Source organism: Mchenga conophoros, linkage group LG20, assembly GCF_057382185.1.
Source record: "Mchenga conophoros isolate Kocher_MC1m ecotype Shallow Benthic linkage group LG20, M_conophoros_male_GT1.1, whole genome shotgun sequence".
Lineage (NCBI taxonomy): Eukaryota > Metazoa > Chordata > Actinopteri > Cichliformes > Cichlidae > Mchenga > Mchenga conophoros.
In genome coordinates, this window is record NC_140545.1 from 7,118,010 (window position 1) to 7,143,724 (window position 25,715).

Below are 25,715 nucleotides of genomic sequence, written 5' to 3' on the forward strand. Positions count from 1 at the left end.
GTCTTGGGGAGAAGCAACCTGTCACTGAACAGACTCTTCTGATTGTTTATGGCCGTGTGCAGAGGATGCCCAGCATTGTTCATAATGTCCAGCAGTTTCTTTAATGTCCTTTTCTCGGCCACTGTCACCAGAGTGTCCAGCTTCATGCCGACCACAGAGCCAGCCTTCCTGATCAGTTTCTCCAGCCTGGATGAGTCCTTCTTTGCTGTGCTGCTCCCCCAGCACACCACAGCATAGAAAAGTACTCCAGCAACCACCGACTGGTAAAACATCCTCAGGAGCTTCCTGCAGATGTTAAAAGACCTCAGCCTCCTGAGGAAGTACAGTCGGCTTTGGGCTTTTTTATACAGGTGCTCTGTGTTGCATGACCAGTCCAGTTTATTGTCCACCCACAGCCCGAGGTACTTGTACTTGTTGACCACCTCCACCTCCTCCCCCTCTATCTGAACCGGCAGTGGACCTTCTCTGGACCTCCCGAAGTCCACAACCAGTTCCTTAGTCTTTGAGGTGTTGAGTTGCAGGTGGTTTGTGTGACTCCATGCGTGAGGGTAAAATGATGGCTGTAGAGCAAACACTGTGCACACAGCAGCAGTTGAAACCAAGGTTATTATCGTTAACGAAAACTAACGAAATAACAAAAACTAGAAGTGAAAAAACATTTTCGTTAACGGAAATAAAAATAAAATCAAAAAAAGGAAAACTAACAAAAACTGTAATGAGTGTTCACAAAACTAACTAAAATTAACTGAATTTATAGCAAAAATGTGTTTAGTTTTTATTGATGTGTGCGTGTCATACAATAGTCAAGGGTGAAAATGAAGTTTAATTTCCAGATTTTTTTCTTGCTGTCTAATTATGCCAGCAGGTGGCAAGTACGTTAGTCGAGTCGTCTGTGTTGCTGCTCCGTCCACGCGCAGAATCATGTCAGGAAAAGTCGGGAGAAAGCGCCAGAGTCCAATTTGGGATTACTTTGAATATGACTGTGTTTTGGATAAAGCAAGTGTCTTGTAGTGGAAAGAGACAAATTATGAGGGACATTTCTAAAGGGAAAAAAATCCCACAAACCTTAAAGTGCGCTTGAAAAGCTCACACAAGAAGGCTCACCTAGCTTACCTTGAGAAGGTAAGGGAGCACACTCAACCCTCATCCCCAGAAACAGACGCTAACCCCAGGCAAGGCAGCGTGATGCATCCCGAGACAACAGGACTGGGATATCTACATAACTGTGTGAGTCAATTGCCTTCAAAAAGTTCATCAATTCACTTGAACCAAAAATTATGAACACCCGGTGCTGCAAGAGTTAATAGTCTCATTGGGGCCAAGATATACATTTTATAGTTGCCTGGTATCAATGGTTGTTCATCTGCCTTTATTTATTTATTTATTTATTTATTTATTTAAAGAACCCATAGGTGGGAATGTGAGTTGTCTGTCTCTGCGTGTTAGCCCTGCGACAGACAGGCGACCTGTCCAGGGTGCAGGGTATGGTAGCTGGAATAGCAACATACCCAAGGATAAGCAGAAGAGAATGACTGATATGATGAAACTGGGATTTTGTTACACTTAATTATTGCAAACACAACTAAAACTGTAACTGAAACTAATCAAAACTAAACTGAAACTAAGGATTTTCAAAAAAATAAAAACTAAACTAAACTAGCAAGCAATTGGTAAAAACTAATTAAAACTGATATAAAATTGAAAATCTGAAGTCAAAACTAAATAAAAATAAAAACTAATGAAAATTGCAAAACTATTAAAACCCTGGTTGAAACACACGCTTACCAGCATTCACACTAATAAAGAATAACAGTGTTGTCATTGTTGATTTTGTGTCTTCACCCTGAGTCCATCTCCTGCCAAGCTGCTGATGAGCTGACCGATAAGTAAATCTTATCCTGGATCTTATCCTCTGCATCCTTACCCTATCACCTCTGCGTCCCATAGGGCGCCAGCCTGCCCTGTTGAAACACTATTTTTTTTCAGTGTTTCAACTGAAAAAAATAGAATGCCTTTGATCCTTTGTTATGTCATAATCTTGCTGAGAGGCAAAGCCCATAAATAGGGGCTTTGCTCTGTTAAACTTTAGTGCTTAACGGACGTAGACCTGACAGCAACCAAAACCCTTTTGGAAAGTTTTGAGAGAATTTCACGTTTCTCAGCAATTCACCGATCAAGCCGACACATTCCACCATGTCAGCTAACCCATCCTTCAGCTCAGATGAGCTTGAAATAGTTAAAGGGAGCATTTTGGGAAACCACTACAAGGTAGAGGCTTTCCTTGGAGAAGGGGGCTTTGGTATTGTAGCCAAATGCCGTGATACCAAAACCAACCAAGCTGTGGCTATTAAAGTCAACAGGAACCACCCTGATACTCTGCAACAGGCAAAACTGGAAATTTGCATCCTGGAGCAGCTGAGAAGGTTGGATCCAGATGCCGCCAACATTGTTAAATGGAACGGCTTTTTCCATGACGGAGAGCGGGTCTGCTTAAACTTTGAAATCCTTGATCAATGCCTGTGGGACTACATACGGGACCGGAAAAACCAGGGTCTCCCCATAAGCGAAGTTAGGCCAATTTTACATCAACTCACAAATGCCCTGTCACACCTGGGCTCTGTGGGAATAGTGCACGCTGACCTCAAATCTAGAAACATCATGGTTGTTAACCGCCATGAGTCTCCCATCAAAGTCAAACTTATAGACTTTGGCCTCGCATGTCCTGCATCTGCAGTAATGCCTGGTGACCGTGTGGGGACAGTTGGTTATAGTGCACCTGAGGTTATGCTTGGCCTTCCTTATAATGAAGCAGCTGACATGTGGTCTCTGGGGCTGGTAGCTGTGGAACTTGGTACAGGGGTGCCTCTCTACCCTGGGAGAAATTATTATGATGTTTTGAAATTCATCATACAGACCCAGGGACAGCCACCAGATCATGTTCTGGACTCTGGCGTGTACACTGAAGACTATTTCATTGAAGACAACTACAACCAACAGCGCTGGACATTTAAGACTGACCAACAATTTCAGTGCGAGACAGGATATGAGTCCCTGGAGACTCGATACATAAAACTTACGCGTCTTGATGACCTCGAACAAGTAATGGTGTTTGGACGAGGACCTGAAAATGGCCAACGTTTATTTGTCAGCTTAATTAAAGGGATGTTGGCCTTGGATGCAAACCAACGGATAACACCCTCGGAGGTTCTCCGGCATCCCTTTTTCAACCGTAAGAGTTCCCCTTGCACTAACATGAGTGTTGAAAGACCACAAAACCCTGTGGTCTTTCAGCACCCTTCAAACTTGGAAAGCAAGAGATCACAGAAAATCAACTGCAGTTTCCAAAACTCAGTTGAATTTTCTCTGCAAGTATGCGACCACACGTCAGCCAGCTCATCCTTCAACTCAGGTGAGCTTGAAATAGTTGAAGGGAGCATTTTGGGAAACCGCTACAAGGTAGAGGCTTTCCTCGGAGAAGGGGGCTTTGGTATTGTAGCCAAATGTCGCGATACCAAAACCAATCGTGCTGTGGCTATTAAAGTCAACAGGAACCACCCTGATACTCTGCAACAGGCAAAACTGGAAATTTGCATCCTGGAGCAGCTGAGAAGGTTGGATCCAGATGCCGCCAACATAGTTAAATGGAACGGCTTTTTCCACGACGGAGAGCGGGTCTGCTTAAACTTTGAACTCCTTGATCAATGCCTCTGGGACTACATACGGGACCGGAAAAACCAGGGTCTCCCCATAAGCGAAGTCAGGCCAATTTTACATCAACTCACAAATGCCCTGTCACACCTAGGTTCTGTGGGAATAGTGCACGCTGACCTCAAACCTGGAAACATCATGGTTGTTAACCGCCATGAGTCTCCAGTCAAAGTCAGACTTATAGACTTTGACCTCGCATGTCCTGTTTCTGCAGTGAATCCTAGTGATTGTGTGGGGACGGTTGGTTATAGTGCACCTGAGGTTATGCTTGGCCTTCCTTATAATGAAGCAGCTGACATGTGGTCTTTGGGGCTGATAGCTGTGGAACTTGGTACAGGGGTGCCACTCTACCCTGGAAATGGAGAATATGATGTTTTGAAATTCATCATAGAGACTCAAGGACAGCCACTAGATCATGTTCTGGACTCTGGCGTGTACACTGAAGACTATTTCATTGAAGACAACTACAACCAACAGCGCTGGACATTTAAGACTGACCAACAATTTCAGTGCGAGACAGGATATGAGTCCCTGGAGACTCGATACATAAAACTTACGCGTCTTGATGACCTCGAACAAGTAATGGTGTTTGGACGAGGACCTGAAAATGGCCAACGTTTATTTGTCAGCTTAATTAAAGGGATGTTGGCCTTGGATGCACACCAGCGGATAACACCCTCGGAGGTTCTCCGGCATCCCTTTTTCAACCCTGGCCTCTCTAAGAGGTTCCCTTGTATTGACATTGAAAGACCATACAGAATCAATCTACAGCATGGCCTCCTCCACCTTGGACAAAAGTGACAAAAACACAAACTGGGGTTGGAAAAGGGTATTAACAGCACTGGAAAAATTCATTAAGCTGCTCCAATAATGATCACTTTGGCTTTTTTCTTTTTTTAAAATTTTCACTCCCCCCACCCCAACCAGTCGCGGCAGATGGCTGTCCCTTCCTGAGCCTGGTTCTGTCGAAGGTTTCTTCCTCTTAGAGGGGAGTTTTTCCTTCCCACTGTTGCTAAATGCTTGCTCATAGGGAATCGTCTGATTGTTGGGGTGGCCAAAACTCTAGGGGAACTAGCAATTCTTGTGAAAATTTAAAAAAAAAAAAAGCCTACCAATATTCAAAGCGGAGCAGCAGACACCTTACCATCACATCAGTCCTTCAATCAGACCAAAAACACCATGTTAACAGAAATAAATTCAATACAAATTGGAAATAAATTGCCTAATAATTGTTGTTTTTGATTGTTTATAAATATTAGGGCTGCCACGATTAATCGACTAGTCACGATTACGTCGACTATTAAAATCGTCGACGACTAATTTAATAGTCGACGCGTCGTTTGAAGCTTTGTAAGATCCCAAAAGACGCAGGAATAAGTAGTAGGATTTAAGAGTGTAATAACGCACTGAAACAGAAGATGGCAGCACTGCATGTACAAGGATGCCAGCTGCCGTTAAACCCCGAAGAAGAAGAAGCTGTGTCCCAGAATTCATAGCGCAGCCCAGGTTGTCACTACCCGATCCGTACCGGAAACCCGATCCGTACCCCGCATGCGCGAAAGGTTTCTACTTCCGGTCGTAGCGTTTTACGATAGTTATGGGTCAGAGTATCTGTTAAAATGTTAAGAATAACAAGTATATCTTAAAATGTTTGCAATAATGAAGCATTTCAGTACAATGTAGACAAAAACGAAAAATAAAAAGAAAGTTACGGATCAGGACTCCCCGATCCTTACTGCGCATGTGTAAAGTCTGACCGTACAAATCGGGTCTACCCGATCCGTACCGCGCATGTGCAGATGTTTTCTTCTTCTTCTGTTCGTTTAATGGCAGTTTACTCCCCAGTGTACGAGGATACCGCCACCTGCTGACCGAGCGAATAAACCCTATTATAAACTGAATTATCGTCATTACAAACGTGTGTTAAATCTGATTTAGCGATAGTCGAGTGTGTTTATGCTTGTCTGTGAGGAGAGGATTGTTGGAATAGTGATGATGATGTGCGCTATCACTGTCAATTGTCAGTAAACACTTAATCTGGCTGATGAATCTACACGTGAGATATTACAAAGTCTGCATTATTAACTCTGTAATTAGGCGCCATTCTTCTTATTTTACGGCGCTGTTGCTCAATCGGGGGACGCTCTCTGTTGAGGAGAAAAGCATGAATTTCTTTGTATACGGATTATCCATTGTTTAAATGTCCCGGGCAGTCGAAAAGGAGGCAGAGCTGTTGAGAAATGCTAGGAGCTAACTGGGCGCTAACCGTACCATTCAAATATATTGAATGTCGCAATGTTGGCAAAGAGAGGAAGTGACGTAAGATTTGCGCATGCGGGGTACCGATCGGGTTTCCGGTACGGATCGGGTAGTGACACAGCTCAGTTTCCAACAATGGCGGCAGCTAGTTAGTTTTAATATTACTCTTATTATTCTTTTTGGGTCACAAAATAAAGTTTAACATATTTTTAGGCGAGAATGTAGCTGTGTAAACTTCAAATATCTGCTCAGTTTATCAAGACACCACATACTTTCAAAAGCGCTCCGACGTTTTCGGAGACGTCTGTTACCCACTAGCACGATAGCTAGCTGGGGGAAAGGCTCACTAGAGCCCGTGAGAACACCGGACTCCTGGCATATCGTTTTCAAACCCACCGCCGTCTTTCGCTACTCAGGTTAAACATGATATATAAGTCACTTAGATAACTTGTTATGTTTTTGTTTGGCTTTTTTTAGTATTTTATTTGTTCCTGAGTGAATCGGTTTGGCTGAGATTAAAGTTAAAGTTTTTACACAGCTGAATAAACATCAAGCAAACAACTGATCATCAGAAGTGTGAGATGCTCGAGAATTTACTCCGGTGTCCTGTTATATTTTAGATAGCAAGGAGTTTATTAAACTTCAGCGAAACAATCTGCAAATTTCATTAAAATTTAATAAACTATCATTTTGTCTTTATTTTTAGTTAGCACATACCTTAAACACTTAAGTTTAAGACTGTTCTTTGTAGGCAGGCACCAATCACTACCCACTGTCAAGGGTACAACCGTAGACGACACAGCCCCACTGACGAGCTGAAGCAGCCTTTAAGTTGCTTTTTAAGGTCAGTATCGTCTGACTGTTTGCATGTAAAAGTGACCATTACTAGAAAAGTGGTTGATTTTGACACGTGTCTACAGACTCACAAAAGCTGGGTCTGAACTAGCAGGAGGAACAGCTTGCTTACTTAGTTTGGATTTACGAATTGCAGAATAGGAAGATTCTTGGCTCCATGAACCACGGGCACAAATCTGCTCTGTCAAATTTCTACACTCTGCGCTAACGGATCTCGCTTGACTTTGGGGATGATTTTTCAAGTTCAGGCAGTGACAGCTTTGGAACAAGGGCCTGCATAAATGGTAAAAGGCATTATGACAGCTGAGAGAAATGGCACCTAGCAGTGGCAGGCACCTTTTTTTCCCCCCTCCAATATATATGGGGTGTCAGTGGAGGAAGACCAGTGCAGCGGTGCAGTGAGTGCTTTAATGTGCAAAATTGCAACTGCCTGTGCAAGAAAGGACATTGCACGTGATACAAGCCAACTAGTATCACTTGGCTCTTCTTACAGGAGTATAACATCACTAAAAGGACAGCTTCACCTTCTGAAGAGACAGGCAAAAATAAAAACCCTCATTATGGAACAAGAATCCAATAGGTGTTGTTTTGTAAGTACTACACAGACACTATTTTAGCATAAGATGCAGCAGCATTTAAAACACTAAGCTGTGTCACATTTAATTAGAAATAAGAGCATTTTGGTGTTGATCTCACGGCTCACATGGGTGCTTATGTTGGTGGGGGTGGTAGGGGACAACGTCCCTCCAGCATGACTCATACATCTTCCAGTTCCTTTAATCTAAGTTTAAGGCATCAATCAGGACTTCATAGTAAAATTCACACTTTCTGTTCAAATGAAAACCTTTTAGGCAGTCCCAGTCTGACAACCTCAGTGTGTGTGTAATTTCTCACCTTTCCTGCTCTTCCTTCCTGTCCTTTACCCGATATCTTTCCTTTTTTTTTCACCATGAGCTATTTCACTTGATTTGTGTCTTTTACTGATTCACCTCTGTGCTCTCCCCTTGGTCTCTTACTCACTCGCCTTAATTCTCTCTCGAAGCAGAAAAAAGACCCTGTTTTCTTTTCTCCTTCCTGAACAGCCTGTTCCAGGCTCTGAGACAGTGCAGAGGGGATCGTTCTTGGTACTTGATCCCCATGATCAAAACCACAGATTTTCCATTGTGCTCAGCCAAGGCTCCATTACTTTTAATAATACTACATTCCCTCTCTGGGGAATGTTACAGCCTGATAGGAATAGATTAAATCATGGCAGCAGCGGAGTTTCTAACAGTGCTTTCTGAGTGAGGATTATCTGATACTCAATGTAAACTTTTTTTTAATATTTGTTTGTGCTTAGCACACTGAATTGAACATCGTTACTGCGAGGACCTCTCTTCTCAATCAAAATAAAGATCTGGAAAATCCAGCTGTGAGACAAAAAGCTTCTGCACAGTTGACAGACTCCATTGTGAGTCCACATAAACAACTCCCTGTTAAACTAAACTAACCTTCATTTTCTTGTAGCATCATGTTTTTAAAAAAAAAAGTAAGAGATGCCTTCATATCAAACCAGTCTTGTGCTTTATTGTTAAGGGTTTTTGTGTGGTATTTTTAAGTATATTGTTTTCTGTGTTAGATTTAAACACATTTTCTTCATATAAATATATTAATGACAATTACGCTATTACAAAAAAAAAGCATGATCATTTTTTTTTATGTTGCTGAGCTGAATTTAAAGCTAAAACAATCCATTTTAGATGTGTTTGTATGTTCTCTGAGGATGTGCAGTTCTGTGACCTACCAGGACAGGAACTATCATGGTTACAACATTTTAAGCATCAAACCCACAATGCTGCGCTCTCAGCTCTCTCCCTGCTCATGTGTGTTGAACAGGAGGGATTTGTGTATGTCGTGTTCATGTGAATGTGCGCCAGAGTGCAACACAAGTAGCATTGCATATATATATATGCGAGTCCCATGAGTGACTGAGCACAAGCACATTATATGAATGTACAGAGCGCACGTGTGTATGTGTGTGTGCATGTGTGTGTGTGCGTGTATGTGCACATTCTATAAAGTGGCGAGTGTTTGTGTGTGTGTGAGAGAGTGTGGCATTTCATTATGTATGTGTATTCTCACATCTGCAAATCTGCACGTGCTGTAGTGTGTGTAGGTCTGACTGTGAGTGTGCATGTGTATGTTAGTACGCATGCGCAATCCCCCCAGCAGGGACAATCATCACGGCTCGTGCCCACAGTAGGCAGCCTTACCCTGAGGGTCTGTGACTGAGGCCTGCCTGACGAGATGCTGCCTGACTGACTGTGGAACCTGGATGATTGCCTCCTCCACATACACACGCGCGCACACACACACACACACATACATATTAAATAAATGCAAAGATCCTTGCACAAAGAGTGCAAGATACAAGGAGCATGCACATTAACATCTGCACAGAGCTAAAAAAGCATGCACGGCTGCACAAATGCACACCCTGTGATGTACACCAGAAAATACACAAAGTGCATAATCTGGTCTACAACTGGTAAAATCCTTTGTTCTGTATTCCTGTTTTAAGCAATCCATCAATCTTCTGCCTTGGAAAAGAGCTGGTCGGGAATATGTAAAATCTGCCAGTCCTGTCTCGGTATGTGTTCTCTTTTAGCAAGAAGGAAACTGTGCTCATTCAGTGTGGGTGTGAGAACACGTAGGTGTGTGATTTCTTTTTCTGTGTCTACATATGAGGCTCTGCATGCATGCAGGTCATCCCTGCACAACCCCGTGTGTGTATGGGCGTGGGTCAGTGTGTTGGGTACGTGCATGCGTTGTGACGGAGAATGTGTGCAGGTACATCCACTTGGCATCCGTGTCTGACTGGGCCACATTGTGTGAGCCATGATGCTAAGCCAACATGACAGAAGCAAATAATGTCTGCTCCCGTTATCTTCTCTTCCCTCTCTGCCCTGCAGGAACCTTTTAAAGAGCCAAACACAGACGAAAACCCACATGCATGTATGAAGTGCGCATGGAACATCCAAATATGCATTCAAAAAATTAGGCACAAAAGTGCACATCTAACAAGAATACAAACTAAAAACATGTGCTCGGCCACAGCTGAGCATACTGTATTCTACTGAGATTTGGACAAAAATAGATCCATTAAATGCATAACCATTGGCTTTTCGCAGCTGCGCCAACTCAAATGCACAGCCATAGTTACAGTATACAAACAAATATGGCCCACTTCCTGTAAATATGACCTACTACACCACCAAGCTGCTGCTCCTTCTCGGGCTCTCCTTTAAATGTTTAATGAAGTCTTTCACATTGCCAGCTCACTTTACTATATGCAGGTTTCGATCGCTTCAAATGATTAATATCTGTAGCAGTTTTGTACTTTTGTTTTCTTCTCTTCTAAATAACATGACTCCTAGCTACTTAACTGATCTCCTTGATCCATACAACCCAAAGAGAGCATTAAGATCCTCCAGCCAACTGCTCCAAATGCAACCAAGGTCTCGTTTAAAAACCAGAGGTGACCGTGCATTTTCCATCGCTGCCCCTAGACTCTGGAATTATCTCCCAGTCGAAATCCGTACTTTGGAATCAATTCAATCGTTCAAATCTCGTTTAAAAACACACTTGTTTAACTTAGCTTTTGAAACAAATTAGTTTGACTTTCATTCGGCCTGCACTACACCATGTAAATGCAATTTTAAGTATAATTGTACTATTTGTTCTTTGTTCTGCCCGCACTGCGGTTTTATTGTGAAGCACTTTGATGTACATTAGTCTTTTAAATGTGCTATATAAATAAACTTTGACTTGACTTTGTTTTGGGGGGGTATTTGTGACTAACATAAGTTGCTGTTAAGTGTGAACCAGGAAAACAGTGTACTTTTTACTGTACATAAAATTTAGCATACAATATAAACTAATTCTATTACTGTGCTTGGCCCACACAGCCTCTAGAGACCTCAGTAGCAAAGTTTGATGTCCCAGAGGAACTCACCTCCATGCCTGCTCCCACCCCGGGCTACAACTCCTCTTATTTACACTACACCCACATTGCCCTGACACTAAACCTACACTCAAACCCTCAGAACGAATCCTTTTTCTTTGTTTATGCGAGTATAGTAATAGATTTTTCACTCTCAAGAGAACAGAAAATTTAGAAATTAATAATGATTGAAAGTACCAGAAGATGCATTGTGTCATTTTCTATAACTGTGGACTACTGCTTTAAAACCTATTACATATTGCAATGCAAATTAGGATTTCTTAGCATGTTTTATAAGACAAACTTGATGTGACTAAATAGTGAATATAGGAATGGAAGCTAGATTCCATTTTATTGAAAATGTCTCCCCTGTTAGAAATGTTTGAACCAAACTGAACAATGCTTCAAGTCCATGTGCTTGCTTCCTGATCTCCCCCTCATTAGGGGTCCTTCCTAACGGGCCATTCACTGTAGAGGGCTGTCCATTCCGGTGCCTGCACGTATGTATGCTGCTCTCCACCTGTCACCTCATATCTGTGCCTCCGCCTCCGTCAACCTGCTTTCAGCCCAGCAACCAGCCAACCAACCAGTATAAGCCTGTTGCTAGGGCAACGGCTGTCTAGGGGATACTTCTTTTGTTTCCCACACCTCCTTTTCCTCATCCTTCTTTCTATCTCTTCGCTACTCTTGCTATTTTTCCTCTTAAATTCTCTTTGCTATCTTTTTCCCCATCGATATGTCTGTCTGCTGCTCTCCATCTGCCTCTCTTTCCATTTCCTCCCGTCTTTAGTTTCACCAGCTGAAAGATGGACACCACCACTGCACAACTATTAAAATTTGCTTTTCTTTCATACTTAAAAACTGCACCTGGTGTAAACTGCCAAAACTCACAGATAACCCCCTAATTACATACTTTACAGTGCCTTAAGACATTAAATTTGTAGAGACATTTATCACAGGCAGACTTCTGTCCCCGTGCCATTTAAAGGTTCAGATACAGCAACCCAAAGTGGTCTCTGCATCTTTACCTGAGGTACTCTGAGAATTGTGGGAGCCTGTGTGTTCAAGTTAACCTGCACACATATAAATAAAGTGTATTACGTGTATTACAGAATTAGAAACATCATCAGTTGCCAAATACTCTAGAAATCAGCATCCCTCTTACATTCTGTTCCCCCATCACAGCACGTAATGCAGTCCCTTGTGAAAGCGTTTCATTATTCATGCTGCCACAAGCAGTACCACTTACTATGTGCTGCCCTCTTGTGGTTAAACAGCGGAATGTCACAATGAAGTCATTTTTCATTGATCGTTAAGTAATCCAATTTTCCAGAAGTGACAAAATATTTCCATAGGAAGTCTTTCCCATTTAAGAAATAACGCGTGAAACACAGAGATAAATTCCGATTCATAAATATTTCTGCCTGACAGTGAGACAAAGAGATAAAGACAAAACTAATGTTTGACTTGCACAAATAACCAGACAAAAAGTTTCACCTATGCACGTTTTACACCATAACGCTTACTGCTAAACTTTCACACACACGTTTGCTTTTTTTTTATGTCACATGTTAATTTTTTGAATAAGAGAGCTCTTTGAGAACTGATTAAGATATTTCCAAGCAAAAGCTCCAAATAGTTACTTGTTCCAACTAATAACACAAGATTATTAGTTGCAGCCCCAATTTTTACAGTACAGGCTGAACATGCAGATATTTGTATATCTGTGTTTGTCAACTTTATCTTTCTGTAGTCAACTTCCTGTTTCAATGTTTACCATACCATTGGTTCTCTGAAATGATGAGAATGAGGCTAAAGGTGAAAAACGATGCACAGATAAAGTAGTGCGACTCAAACAAAATCATCCAGGAAGCAGAAATCCTACATCAATGTGCATGCTGATGTGCAGTTAACCACTGCTGGTTAGATTCCACTGGACACATAAATTTAGGACATAAAAATCAGTCAATTAAAAATTGCAGATCTTTCTGTCACGGTCCCCGTGTCTCTCTGGTTGGCCCACGCTGGCTACAGGTTTTGTTGTTGTTAGTTTTAGTTTTTTGTCTCTCCTCCTCCTCTCTGCCTGGGTGGAGCTCATTACGGGCTCTCACTCTTGGCCCACGCACCCCTGTGGATGGTGTCCACCTGCGGCTGATCTGGCTGATTTCCCCAGCTGCTATTTAAGGCAGTGGCACAGAGCAGCTCACCGCTGGAACGTCGAACCACCTGAGTTCGTGCTCGCGGCATATTCAAAGAAGAATCGCTTACACGTGTTTTATGTTGTGGAACTAACCTTGACCTTCTGTCTGTAGATTCTGGACCGAATCACCGGACCTGTCCAAGTGGGGCAGTGTGTGGAGTGTTGGAGCGAGTGCGGCTGAAGAGGAGTGCGTGTGTGCGGAGGAGCGGTGGCGGTGACTGAGTGGAAGAGGAAGCGTGTGTGTGGATCCCCCCCCCCCCCCCTTCTCTCCCTGGAGCCCTGGACCCCCTCCCAACTCACTGTACATATATTTTGCACTAAGGTGATCCCTATTGTAAATAAATCCCGTTTTTGTTTCCTTGAAAGAACTGTCTGCGCGTGGGTCCGTTCAGTAGCCATGACACTTTCCGCTGTGGTTACCCCTTGTGGCAAGGGAGCAGTCAAAAGTAGCTTGCTTAATGTTAAATTTATCTTATAACAAACAGTTTTTCTGTAAACTAAGCAGGATTAAAATCGTTTGTGTGAATTAAATTCCCTTTCATCATTAACTGAAAAATGCTATAAAATGGTTCCCAAACAGGTTTAATGTGTGTGTGTGTACCATGTTTACATATCTTTGTAGGGAACAAAAATTGTAATGTTACTATACTTGTGGGGACCAACAGTCTTTATGGGGACAAAATGCCCACCTCCACAAGTTTGAAGGCATTTTTGAGACTCAAAATGTGGTTTTAGTGACAGGGTTACATTTAGGTTAGGGTTAGGTTTAGGCTAAGGGTTAGGGTTAGGCATTCATTTTTGAATATCACAGCAATTCACCTGTGAGGATATTCTCAGCCATGACTTTGACCTGGACCTCCAGCGAGTGCTTGGAGGTGTGCGTGATCTCAGCAGTGACGTGGGTGACCTCGCCTATGAACACGGGGGACAGGAACTCTGTCTTCTCCACCCGAACCAGAGCTGCCAAGCAGCGGTCCTATACAAGACAAACAGCAGACTCAAAACTTATACACACATAGTCACATAATCACAACATCTGACTGCAATGGCAGGAATCTGGAAATTGCTCTGCTGGAAGATCAGAGGGAAAATCTGGTTTAAAATCCTGAGTCACTGAGGTTGATTCCCCCAGTTACATGACTGTACACTGAGTGATAAAAATAATACCACTGAGCAAGGTTGTATAGTCCAAATGAGGTTAATGATGTGTACAACTGCAGATGTCACTGTCTGTGAGGCACTGTCGCCTCGCAGCAAGAAGGTCCTAGATTCAAATCCAGGCTGGGATTGTGTGTTCTCCCCTTTGTCTGCATGGGTTCACTCTGGGTGCTCTGGCTTCCTCCCACAAAGACATACACAGGGTTTCGATTAATTTGAGATTTTAAACTGGTTTTAGGTGTGAATGTGAATGATTGTCTGTCTCTTTGTGTCAGCCCTGTGATTGGCAGGCTATATCCTAGCCCAGTACAATGAATAAGTGGAAGAATTGGATGGATGGATGGAAACTTCACTAATTTGATAAATATGTTTTTTAATGCTAGTATAACTGCAAGTTAGACAGAAATAACTCCCTTTTGAGATTTTGTATTTCCTTTATTGTGTTTTTAATTAATTTTTCACATTTTTTTAAACTTTTTTTAAAATTTGAGTTGTAAAAGTAATGGTTATCATTTCTTAGTTTCTTGCATTAATTTCTGTCAATTCACACTTATAGTACAGAAGTTTTCAACACTGTTATTCACAACATATTTTAGTCTCTTTATTCAGGTGCTAAAAAATAGAAACATTTAGTACTGCAGTGCATTATATAAATGACACCTCTCTGCTACAAAAAAATGAACATTAGAGGAACTTATGGAGAACTTCCGTGACTTCATTTATCCAACAGTACGATAGCACAGTCCAGAAAGACAGTGGCTGTTGTCTCTTACCCCGTTCTGTGTGTTGCAGTGCCGCGTGCCGACAATGCATCCGGCTTCCTCTATCATCTTGAGGATGTTGCCACCGTGGACGTTGCCCGCAACGTTGGCATCGTCTGGCCGCATAATCCTGCAATAATTAATGAATGCATTACTACGATTCAATTCAATTGTATTTACACAGCGCCAAATCCCAACAACAGTCGCCTCAAGGCTCTTTATATGACCCATGACTTTCGGTCTGATTCACATTCAAATTTGTGTCATTATCTTTTTATTACATATCACCAACTGTATTATAAGCTTCCCGAATAGTGTTATCAAGCACAGCATCATTATCGCAGACGGTGCATGAAGTGGCTCCACTTCTTCAGTGTATGGATAAACGAGTCGTACCAGTTATACCTGGTGTAATCACTTTACGCACTGTTAATCCAAAATGTACAAATGTCTAACCACAATAATGCAGTGCGCCACTGCACTGACTAATTCTGTGACACACACGGTTAAGATTTAGACTGTGTGTGTATGTGCGTGTGTGTGTGTGTGTGTGTGTGTGTATAGAACAAAAAGGAAGACAATACGCAGCTTGGCAGCATTAGTAAGCCCTTGTGTAATAGAAAGGTGATCAATAACTTCCCATAAAACTTGACAATTCTCAGTTTTCTATTTACTAGAATTCACAAAACTCCTCACCATATGTAGGAAATGACTAGGAACCAACACAAAATGATCAAAACAGACTGTGTGTGTGGGTGTGTGTGCATCAGTAACCAAGTACCTGCTAAGATGATTTTTGGTACACTTCCAAGCTCCAGTCTTCTCACCCTCCCTGACATCTTTGCTTACTTGCTTACTTTGACTATGTTGCTGTTTCTCCACCACTGCAGTCGTCTTATCCACTTCATCTGAAGCCTGACTTTGCTGAGCCCTAGAGCAATCCATCTCTAAACACGGACTGGCTCTCAGTCTTCGTCTCTCACCTACTTCCTCTGTGTATGAGCTCTAAGAACCCAGCTTTCAAGATTTTGAGATCTGACGTTGATGGTCTGAGTGATGTCATGGAGTATTACCGCTCAAACCACATTAACTAGTCAAACTGGATCTCAGCAGACCCGCTGATACAAAGACAGACAGGAGTTAGCTAATGAAAGAAGTCATCATCACATTGAGGTTTGAGTCTTGCAGCTGACAGAGTTTGACAGTGACAAATCTGCCAAGATGTCCTGAGACACATGCAAAGCACCAGATGAATGAAACTTGTCTCAGATCCTTAATTCACGAGAATGTTTCTCCACTGTATTTTTCTATAGTAAAGACTAAATTTTGAAATTTAGGAAACAAACTGAAGATACTTGGCCAAGATTACAACCACCCCAGTACCAACATAATACAGTTTAATATGTTCAACAGAATAGCAGGCTTAAAAAAGTAAAATAAAGAAAGCCAAGTCCACAAACCTTTCAAATCACACTTACACACCTCCAAATCAGGATGTAGTTGATTAATCACTTGTTTACTCATGTAAATCAACCAAAATATCTATAATACACAGATTATATACACAGGTGAGTACACAAAAGCTGACGTTGTTTCTGATTAGAAGCAGCACCACTGGACTAAACATACAAACGATATATAGATGACAACTAACTGAAAATGCAAAATATTGCTGTTAATGGGTGCCTAAGACAAAAGCTTCTGCCTGTTGAAAAAAAACTCTTATTTATTTATTTATTTTAGTTTACCTGCGTCGAGAACAATGTTGGCTGAAAGACAGAATTATCTTCACAAACTGGGGTCTCAGTGTCATTTCTCTCCCGGCTGTCCACAGAACAAGATCACAGCACAGGTGTGAAAGTGATTTTGCATCCTAGTGTTTAACTGCAACCATACTTACATTACCACGTGAGACAGGCATTTGCCAAACACACTCACACATCCATATCGCTGTATGCATAAACAGTAAGTCAAAGAATGTTGTCTTACCACTTGGTGTTCTCCTATTCTGTACTAAAAGTCACAAAATAAATTGTTTATATTTTTTAGCTTTTCACAAAGCCGTTGTACGAATCTTCTAGAGAGGAACAAACTGAACTCTGAGCAAACAGTTGGAAAAAATATACCTTCCTAGTGTGTTGCAGAAAAGCAATCTGAAGTTCTTAATAGTGCCAAAATGAAAGTCAAAAAATATTGGATATGAGGCCAAATGAAAGCCAACAATATAAAGATCATAACGCTTCCAAATGCACTCTTAAACTAATCACGAGGGCGCTTTGATGGATCCTGTTTAGCTTCTTATTGCAGCGAAGAAATCAGACGGAGCGCATCTTTGATATATAGTCAGTGAAGCTGACTTAAAGAAGAACTAGATGACTAACTTCCTGTTAATGCACATACATCCACTTCTAACTGTTCAGTGACGTTAAAGATCATTGTGCAAAGACAGAATATCCAATGGATCAGTCAGGGTAACTTCTTAGGAAGACCTCAATCTAAATGACTAACAAAAAAAGCCGTCCTCTGGGCTATACTGGGTGTTTACAGTCATAGTGTTGTGGTAAAGTGGCAAAGTGGACATGTTATTAAAAAATTTTATGCAGTACACATTTTCCTTATGATTTGAATTTTAGCTCTGCAAATATTTATTCAGTCATTTTACACTCCATTGATTAAAATAGGCACTTTTTCTGAAAAGCTTTGATGGCAGAAGGCCTGCTGAGACGTTCACATAATAAACTTGCACTTCCTGGCCTTGCTCCCTGTCATTTGTGCACAATGCTCACGAACCTGTTGACATCAACTCTGTAAGAATTTGCCAGTGCAGCAACAAGAGGAAGGAGAGAAGAGAGCAGGATGAGTATACCACTAGGATTTTGGGTTTGAGCTGGGCTCTCAGTGACTTTTCCACACACACGGCCCAAAAGGTGACGTTCTGGTGATTGAATAGTTTGTATTGATCCTTTTGTAAAGGATTGAAACACTTTCAGCCCTTAAATGTTGAAAATATGCACTCATACTGAATTCTGTGAGTGATTTATCTAGAAGCTGGTGCACTGAAGCATGATGAAGAATGATGTATTCGATAAGTGAGTGCACCTTTTATACAGTGAATCATCCAATCAGTCTGTGACAACCTGTGGTTGGTGGGATTCTTTTCTTCGCTCTTTGCTTTTAGACATTACATGGTTTTCATGTTAGTTTAGCAAGGCTAAATCTGTTTTGGGCTTGTGGTAGTGTAGCTGAAGTAGATAGTGTGAGTTTATAGCATAAGCTTAAATAAATATGTTCACTGACCCAACCTGTGACTGTCGCCTTTGTTTTCTGTGATCATTAAAGATAATCCCATAATCTTTGATGATCACTGTATTATTATGACTGTAAACATTACATTTTTTCATGATTACAGAAAAGAAGTTCATATCCAATCGAACTACTAGCATCTTACCGCAACATCCCAGTAACTGGAAACTTACTCCCACATGGTCAGTCACCTAAAGGTTTCAACGCATCAATCATGCAAAGCCAGAAATACTTGACATCCTCCACGAGGGGGGGCGGATCAGACCCAATGTTTAAAGAAATACTTTTGAAGTTATGATTCATTAATACTAATACTAACACTGTCTGGCTTCAGAAAGTCTTCCGAAGACCGTGGTAAACTTCTCAGAAACTGAACACTGAGCAGTGAAGAATGAGAAAAGATTATAAAACTTATAAAACTGGGCGATTGTGGCTCAAGAGTTGGGAGTTCGCCTTGTAATCGGAAGGTTGCCGGTTCGAGCCCCGGCTTGGACAGTCTCGGTCGTTGTGTCCTTGGGCAAGACACTTCACCCGTTGCCTACTGGTGGTGGTCAGAGGGCCCGGTGGCGCCAGTGTCCGGCAGCCTCGCCTCTGTCAGTGCGCCCCAGGGTGGCTGTGGCTACAATGTAGCTTGCTATCGCCAGTGTGTGAATGTGTGTGTGAATGGGTGGATGACTGGATATGTAAAGCGCTTTGGGGTCCTTAGGGACTAGTAAAGCGCTATATAAATACAGGCCATTTACCATTTAAATGTCCTATAGATGTCATAGTGACTTATATAAGTATCATATGTTGCTGTTTTAGAATAATTTAAATCTTCTTTTGATTGTGCATTTTTTTTCCGTCTTTTTCGTCGTTTTTCGTGTTTTTACTTGAGGGAATGTTTTATTTTCCTTTTTTTCTTTTCTTTAAATGTAGGCATATATTTCTGACATAGCAGAGGTGCGCAAGAGAAGTTTGGCTCCATCTACGGACGGGCGCAAGTACTACCACCTATTCTCTGGAAAATTACGCGCAGTTGAAAGGTATTTTAATAGGTCGCAGTCGTGCCCTTATTATCACAGATGGCTGTTTGCTTTCTGGGCTCTACATCTGTTCATTATCTGATTAAATAAATAAAGGGGCAAAGTGCGGACTAATTAAACTAATGTCCAGACAAATTGAGTCACGCGATAAACTTTCACGCGATAAAGTGCTTACTTTTCTTGGACTTTGGGTAAAATGGTAGTGGCCTTCGTCCTTGGCCGTGTTTCGCCTGTTCTGTATGAGCTAACCGCGCTGAGGTCATCACTTGCGAAACGCGGCTGAGATGGTCCGCACCTCTGACGAAGCTCGAACGTTAAACATCCTGAAAAAACTGCGTCTCGTATTTTATACAACAGCACACGTCAAACATCTTGAACCAGCGGCTGAACTCGCCTCGGGCGATGGAGTCTGCGCAAAAATATAAAAAGAAGCAGAAGCGGATTATCTGGGTTATCGTCCTCTCAGCAGCTCTCACGCAACTACGCCGGTAGCCGCGTTGTTCTCGTCATTTGGCGACCAGCAGCACGTTATTAGCATGTGTGTGAAGGTAGCACTCGTGTAAACGTGTCTTATTAAACGTCCTACCTGCATATCTGAAGGGGGGATGCTGCCTCGCCTGTCTGCGGTGCCGACATGGTTCTCGTGTTGCAGTGAGATTCGTGTGTGATGTGAAGGGAAATCACTCTCCCGGCGTCCGCCGGCTGCTGTGGTCGCAGTGTCTTTGCGAAATGGCTCGATTAGAGGAAATGTGCAGAGCTCGTAGAAATTATCTGCTAAATGTTTTGCAAAATCTGTTCTTTCAAATTGCCCTAAAATAACAAACTATTATATTATCGATATAATAAGCCAGAGAAGATCCTTTGCATTCCATAGCTTCCTAAATTGTTAAATGAGAAAGGCATGTTTGAGAAACAGAAACCTCAGCTATGTCAATACCTATAATCGCCCAGAGGGGGGCAGCAGAGACCGCACTTTCTCAAACTATCCATTCAGGAGCAATATTTTATGCTGCCTGCTGTGGGCGCATTTGACCTCAAAATGCGTCCCAGCCAGTGGCGTCAGTTTTGTTCACATCTGCCTGACAACTGTGTCATATAATACTTTGTTCATTAATGTAAAAAAATGCATTCAATTCTCTACGCCACGTTTTAGCTCAAAAAACTCCGTTTTTTTATGTACACATTGGTGCTGCATTGTCTGCTTTCTTCCTGTAATATAGGTCAGTTCATACTGCCAGTTTTGCTTTGCAAATTTGCTGCGTGCCTTGTCCTGCCCCTGTCCTTACAGTTAAAATCACAGTCATGGTCCAAAGAGCGTTTTTCCTTTTATTACTGAATAAACGATCCATATCAATAAACCTTTAAAAGACCAGAAAGTCTAAGCAAAAACACAAAGCGAGATCTAACTAGTTTATTTATTCATTTATTGTACAAAATATACAATACAATTTGCTGTAAACAGCAAAAATACAACACACCCCAACAGAGATACTCACTGCAGACATTTTATGTCTACAAAGTTCATCTGCACAGATTCAGGACTCTGAAGTCTGTTGTGCAAATTCAGACATAAACTGACCCTTTGGGTCTTACAGGGCTGTTTCAATGGCCCCTGATTACTTAGTCCGCGACGAGGACTAAATATTGAACGTATACATACATGCAGATTTTTAAAAAATTCATATATACACGACTGTCTACACTTGTCAGCTTGTACAGGACAAAAGACTCGCGCGCAAAACGAGTATACAATACTCAACCAATACGATGAATTGTTGCTTTTCATCACGGAATCCAAGCTCTTAATCACTGTGTGTATTTACAGGTAATGCTCTCTCAATATTATTCCCAACATTAAACACATTACAGTCTTTTTACAGCTGTCGGAGGACCACTTAAAAAATTTACCAAGGTCTCCACACTGCAGCGCTGGCAGTCTGCGAGTCTGACTGCGCATGGTTTGGGACCGCTGCGCTGCTGCGTTGCTGACTCTGCACCCTGGAGCTGAAGCTGGATTTGATGCTCAAGAGTCTCTGATGGATCTGAGGCAAAGTCATCGAGGTCTGGGCGCAGCAGTTCAGGCAGGTTGGGGTGACGGTGGCGGATATGGACTGCTGGACAAATTCATTGACGCGCTGGTGTGCGTCTGGATCCAAGTTGGTTTGGGGAAGCAGAACAGAGACGCGTTTGAGGCACGCCTTAAAACCTTCCCTGTAATTCTCTACAGAACCTGAAAAAACAGATAAATGTTAGGATTGATGTTCATCTAATCTGTTGTTAATACATTTAGAAATAAAAGGGTTAAATAAGTCATAGCTAACTTACTTTTAGCGTTAGCAGGTTGAATGTCACCGAGGAACCGCACGGTCATTTCCAGGATGTCTGCTTTCTCAAGCTTGGAGTAACGAGAGTGCTGGAGACAAAAGGGAAAAGAAGATGTTAGATGTACGAGTCAAAATGCTGTGCTGACTATAGTCAGTTACATCTGCAAAGTGAGCATACTGAAAATGTAAATTCAAACAACTTACATCTCTGCCTGTGAGGGGGATGATTAGGTTTTTTAAGCGGTTCAGACTTTCGTTAATACGGGCGCGTCTTCTTTTTTCCATTAGCGGTTTCATAGTCTGAAACAAAAGGACACATAGAATTTAGTATTCATTCATTACAACATGTGTGAAGTATGCGGTAAAAAATACTTAAGGAAATGAAACTAAATTTAGCCACTTTGCTTACCTTTCTCAGTTCAAGAGCTTCTTTTCTTTTGGCAAGAGATAGCTTTGGGGAAAAAGATTGGAGAGCTTCGCATGTCATGTTCGGAGACATTTTCAGCGTCGACTTTGTGCCAGAGTAGTGTTCAAAACCAAGATAGGCGAAGTTGTGCCTCTAACGGCCAAGTACTGGGGTATATATCCAGGTCCGTGGCGTCGGTTTCCGTGCGTCATGGGTACGCCCCCAAGCCGGCACAAAACGATTTGAACGGGACCCACATTCTACGAAAACAAGACAAAAGCATCAAATTTAGTCAGATAACCATCTGTCTTTTACTTTAATCCAAGCGTAGCTGCGGTGCGTGTCTGCGCTATGATCCATAGACCAAACAAAATCTGTGCCAAAAAGCTGAGGAAATTTGTGCGTAAAGAAGCTTTCAGTTTTGACGCGTCAAATGCTAATTCATCAAATATCCATTCATTAAGCCATATATTTTACATCATATTTTAAATATGATGTTTTAATACAAAGATAGGTTCATTTTTTTCTCACACAGTTGATGGAACTAAATTTTGTTTTGTTTCGAAAACACTACTGGTGCGTAATGACGCAGTGTTCGGAGATGCCTAGAAAGAAAATACAGGCTATAGAATTATTTATTTTGTAATTTAACTGTGAAATATAACAAGCTACGCATATAGAATCACATTTTATCCGTATTCTCACTTTTCACTGGCTATTATTAAGATTTTCTTTACAGCTGAATTTCCTGTTGCTGTTCAAATCTGTTCGTTTACTGGGATATAATGCGTGCAATTCTGACACAATATTCTTCATATATTCTCTGCATGGAGCTGTGTGTTTAAAAATAAAAAATAAAAACTTAAAACAAGAGGATGCAGCACATGCATTAGTCGCACAGGGGCCAGGCTTGCATTCAAGAAAAAAAGTGTCCACATGGATATAGAATTTTACTCCAGGCATATATACCCAAGCCACGCTACTTTCAAATAACATCTGTTCTTAGATTTTTACAACAATGGTTTTGCATGTGACGTTTTTATGCAGTCTCTACCCAGGGGAGGTCTCTACCTGTAGGGTGTATCCCACTACAGCTAACGCATCATGCAGTGAGGTGGGGGCTTGAAAAAACAAAGGGTGGGTGCTGTGGGTGCATTTTATTAAATCACAATAACCATAGCAAAATATAAAAGGACACCAGGTTGTAACTTACTCACAAGGCATTTTAAATTTTTTTGTCCGTTACCTGTCCGTAGTCCAAAAGTATTTAATAACCCAGCAATCTGTCCTGCCAAGTGTGAACCAACTTTAAGTGATAACTGTGATATTATTGTTATTGTTTAAAATATAAACTGGATAGGCATGACAACCCATCAAATACCACTGCACTCTGGGGAACCACACGCGCAGCACGCGCCACGGGGACCAGATGGCTGTCTGTTAAAGAGCTCCCAACTCTACCAACCCCAAACTTCCATTAATGACCCCCACACCCCACATACTCCTCCTGCACCTCTGTCGCATCCGGAGTAAGCAGTCTCCTGGTCCAGTCTATGCGCGCGCACGCAGACACACAGAGAGACTGTTCCAGACATTTGTGCTCTTTTTCTATAAACCTCACACGCACGACACACGATCTCAACGCGGGTTTTGGCGTGGGTATCCCATCTGCAAGCTTCTAATAGGTCCATGTTGTTAGGGTCCAACTGAAAGAAGCTTTGCATCTATCCCGTTTTACTCTATGCTGCAGTTGTCTCCCATAGCTTGCCTCTGTTTTGTTTTCTTTTTTTAAGCGTCCACGCTATCGTGACATGGTTGTTTATCATAACAAAGCTCAATCTTTTCACAGAGATGAAAGATGTTTGAGCAGGAGTGCATGACTCTGTCGATATCTTTTCGAAGCAGTATTATTTTGTCTTACCGGAGACAGTGGTAGAAAAAATAAAATAAAATATGACTGTAAAATTCTCAATTCTACTACTAAATTCTCTAATATAATATATATCCTATCTTTCCACCTGGTTCAGTTTGAGTTAATATTTTTTAACGCAATAGAGTATAGGTATAATATTGCAATGGGGTCGATTTGTGAAGCTATCTTAGTTCAGCATTTAACTTCAAATGTAAACAAATAAATACTAAAGGGGTAAAATATTGAGATCAGAAGCCTGCAAAAGATCTTCAAACGAAGTCAAACCCTGTTCTGAAATTGAGAGGCACACTTGCTGCACGCGCCCCTCGCGCCCTGCTGGGATTGCAGGACGATGGTGGTGGGAGGGGTCGGCTCTTCTCTGTTTTGCTCTTACGGTTAGAGTCCTCTTTTGTGTTTTCAATCAAATTCGGCGTCGACAAACCATCTGTGCAGACCGATAACAGCGAGCCTTTGTCTGAAATGTACCAACACTTCATGGGAATTAAGGGTGGAGAGACTTTTTGCCTCATCTCGAGATTCGATGCTTTTCACGACTCAAACAACGGAGAGCACCAAATTCAGTATTTTTCTCTAACCATGTACAGTTCACCTATTTTAGTGGAGGCTATCACTTCGGTGGAAACGTAAAAATATCATTTCTCGGTGAATGTAAAATTGAAAAAAGTTTGAAAGAGTATGAATGTTAATTACTTCAGAAGAGTGTCAATTAGGCTAAACTCCCCAAACTGAGCTCTTACTACAACGTCTATATGTCTGCTCGAGTGCAGAGCGTCAAACAGGGAGTTAAAAATCTAAAGAGTAGTGATATGAATGAATATGAATCTCTTTTTTACTACTTCATATAAGAATTTAAGCCGTTTTTTTCTGACACCTAAACTGTGAAGTGCTATGACAACTGACTGTTATCATAAACTGTTCTATGATAAAGTCATAACTATGGAGAAATAAATGAATTGTAACATTTTTCCATTTGTTCCAATTGGAATTGGAACAAATGGAAGTAAATTCTCGTAATGTGCAAAGGTTTTGGGTAGGTGTGGAAAAAATGTTGTAAACAGAGAATGCTTTCAGAAAGATAAATAATGATTGTTTATTTTTTATCAGTTTACAAAATGAGCGAACAAACAAACCAGCATCAATTCTCATAGGTACACTTGATCAAATTCAGGGACTTTGTAGGATTACAGTCAGGTGATCAACCAGTTATACCAAACAGATGCTAATGGTCAGAATCAGCTGTGTAAGAGACCTAAAACTGGGTGATAAACAGCCAAACTCTGCTACCAAGGTGAGGTTGTGAAGGACACTGCATCAGCAAGGTCTCTCCCAGACAAAGATTTTAAAGCAGACTGGGGTTTCAAGATGTGCTGTTCAAGCTCTTTTGAAGAAGCACAAAGAAATGGGCAACATTGAGGATTGTAGACGCAGTGTCAGCCAAGGAAACTTAGAGCAGCAGATCACATCAAGCTTATCACCCTTTGAAATCGGAAGATGTCCAGCACTGTCATCAGCTCAGAACTGGCAGAAACCAGTGGGACCCAGGTACACCCATCTGCTGTCCGGAGAAGTCTGGATGGAAGTGATGTTTATGGAGGAGTTGCAGTCAAAAAGCCATACCACTGACGTGGAAACAAGAACCACTGACGTGGAAACAAGACCAAGTGACTTAAGCATGCACAAAAACATAGGAACTGGGGTGCTCTGGACAGACGAGTTAAAATTTGAAATATTTAGCTGTAGCAGAAGGCAGTTTGTTCATCGAAGTGCTGGAGAGCGGTACAATAGTGAGTGAGTGAAGCAA

The 25,715-nt window shown here is 41.7% G+C and overlaps 3 protein-coding genes across 7 annotated transcripts in view; 1 reads left to right on the forward strand and 2 right to left on the reverse strand.

The window, feature by feature from the left end:
• The window catches only part of acot7 (acyl-CoA thioesterase 7), a 60,531-nt gene extending 40,352 nt beyond the window's left edge, over nt 1–20,179 (reverse strand). The window contains exons 1-3 of one of the 5 annotated variants that reach the window (XM_085259180.1): nt 19,838–20,179; nt 14,936–15,053; nt 13,824–13,980 (exon numbers count right to left, since the gene is read on the reverse strand). In XM_085259180.1, the coding sequence (XP_085115306.1) occupies nt 13,824–13,980; nt 14,936–15,053; nt 19,838–19,887 (325 nt within the window). In that variant the 5' untranslated portion in view covers nt 19,888–20,179. Of the gene's footprint in view, nt 1–13,823; nt 13,981–14,935; nt 15,054–15,704; nt 19,785–19,837 lie in introns of those variants that run through there. The other 4 variants (XM_085259179.1, XM_085259178.1, XM_085259177.1 and 1 more) reach the window with 4 other exon arrangements.
• On the forward strand, nt 2,132–4,525 carry LOC146550252 (uncharacterized). The gene has a single exon (XM_085259544.1). It carries the CDS (start codon nt 2,194–2,196, stop codon nt 4,507–4,509), a length of 2,316 nt encoding a protein of 771 aa, XP_085115670.1. The 5' UTR covers nt 2,132–2,193; the 3' UTR covers nt 4,510–4,525.
• Nucleotides 20,180–20,803: 624 nt separating the features above from the next.
• On the reverse strand, nt 20,804–22,109 carry LOC146550253 (transcription factor HES-2-like). Its single transcript, XM_085260270.1, has 4 exons — nt 21,985–22,109; nt 21,780–21,875; nt 21,577–21,664; nt 20,804–21,481 (listed from the first exon to the last, which is right to left on the reverse strand). Exons 1-4 carry the CDS (start codon nt 22,072–22,074, stop codon nt 21,156–21,158), a joined length of 600 nt encoding a protein of 199 aa, XP_085116396.1. The 5' UTR covers nt 22,075–22,109; the 3' UTR covers nt 20,804–21,155.
• Between the last annotated feature and the right edge of the window lie 3,606 nt (nt 22,110–25,715).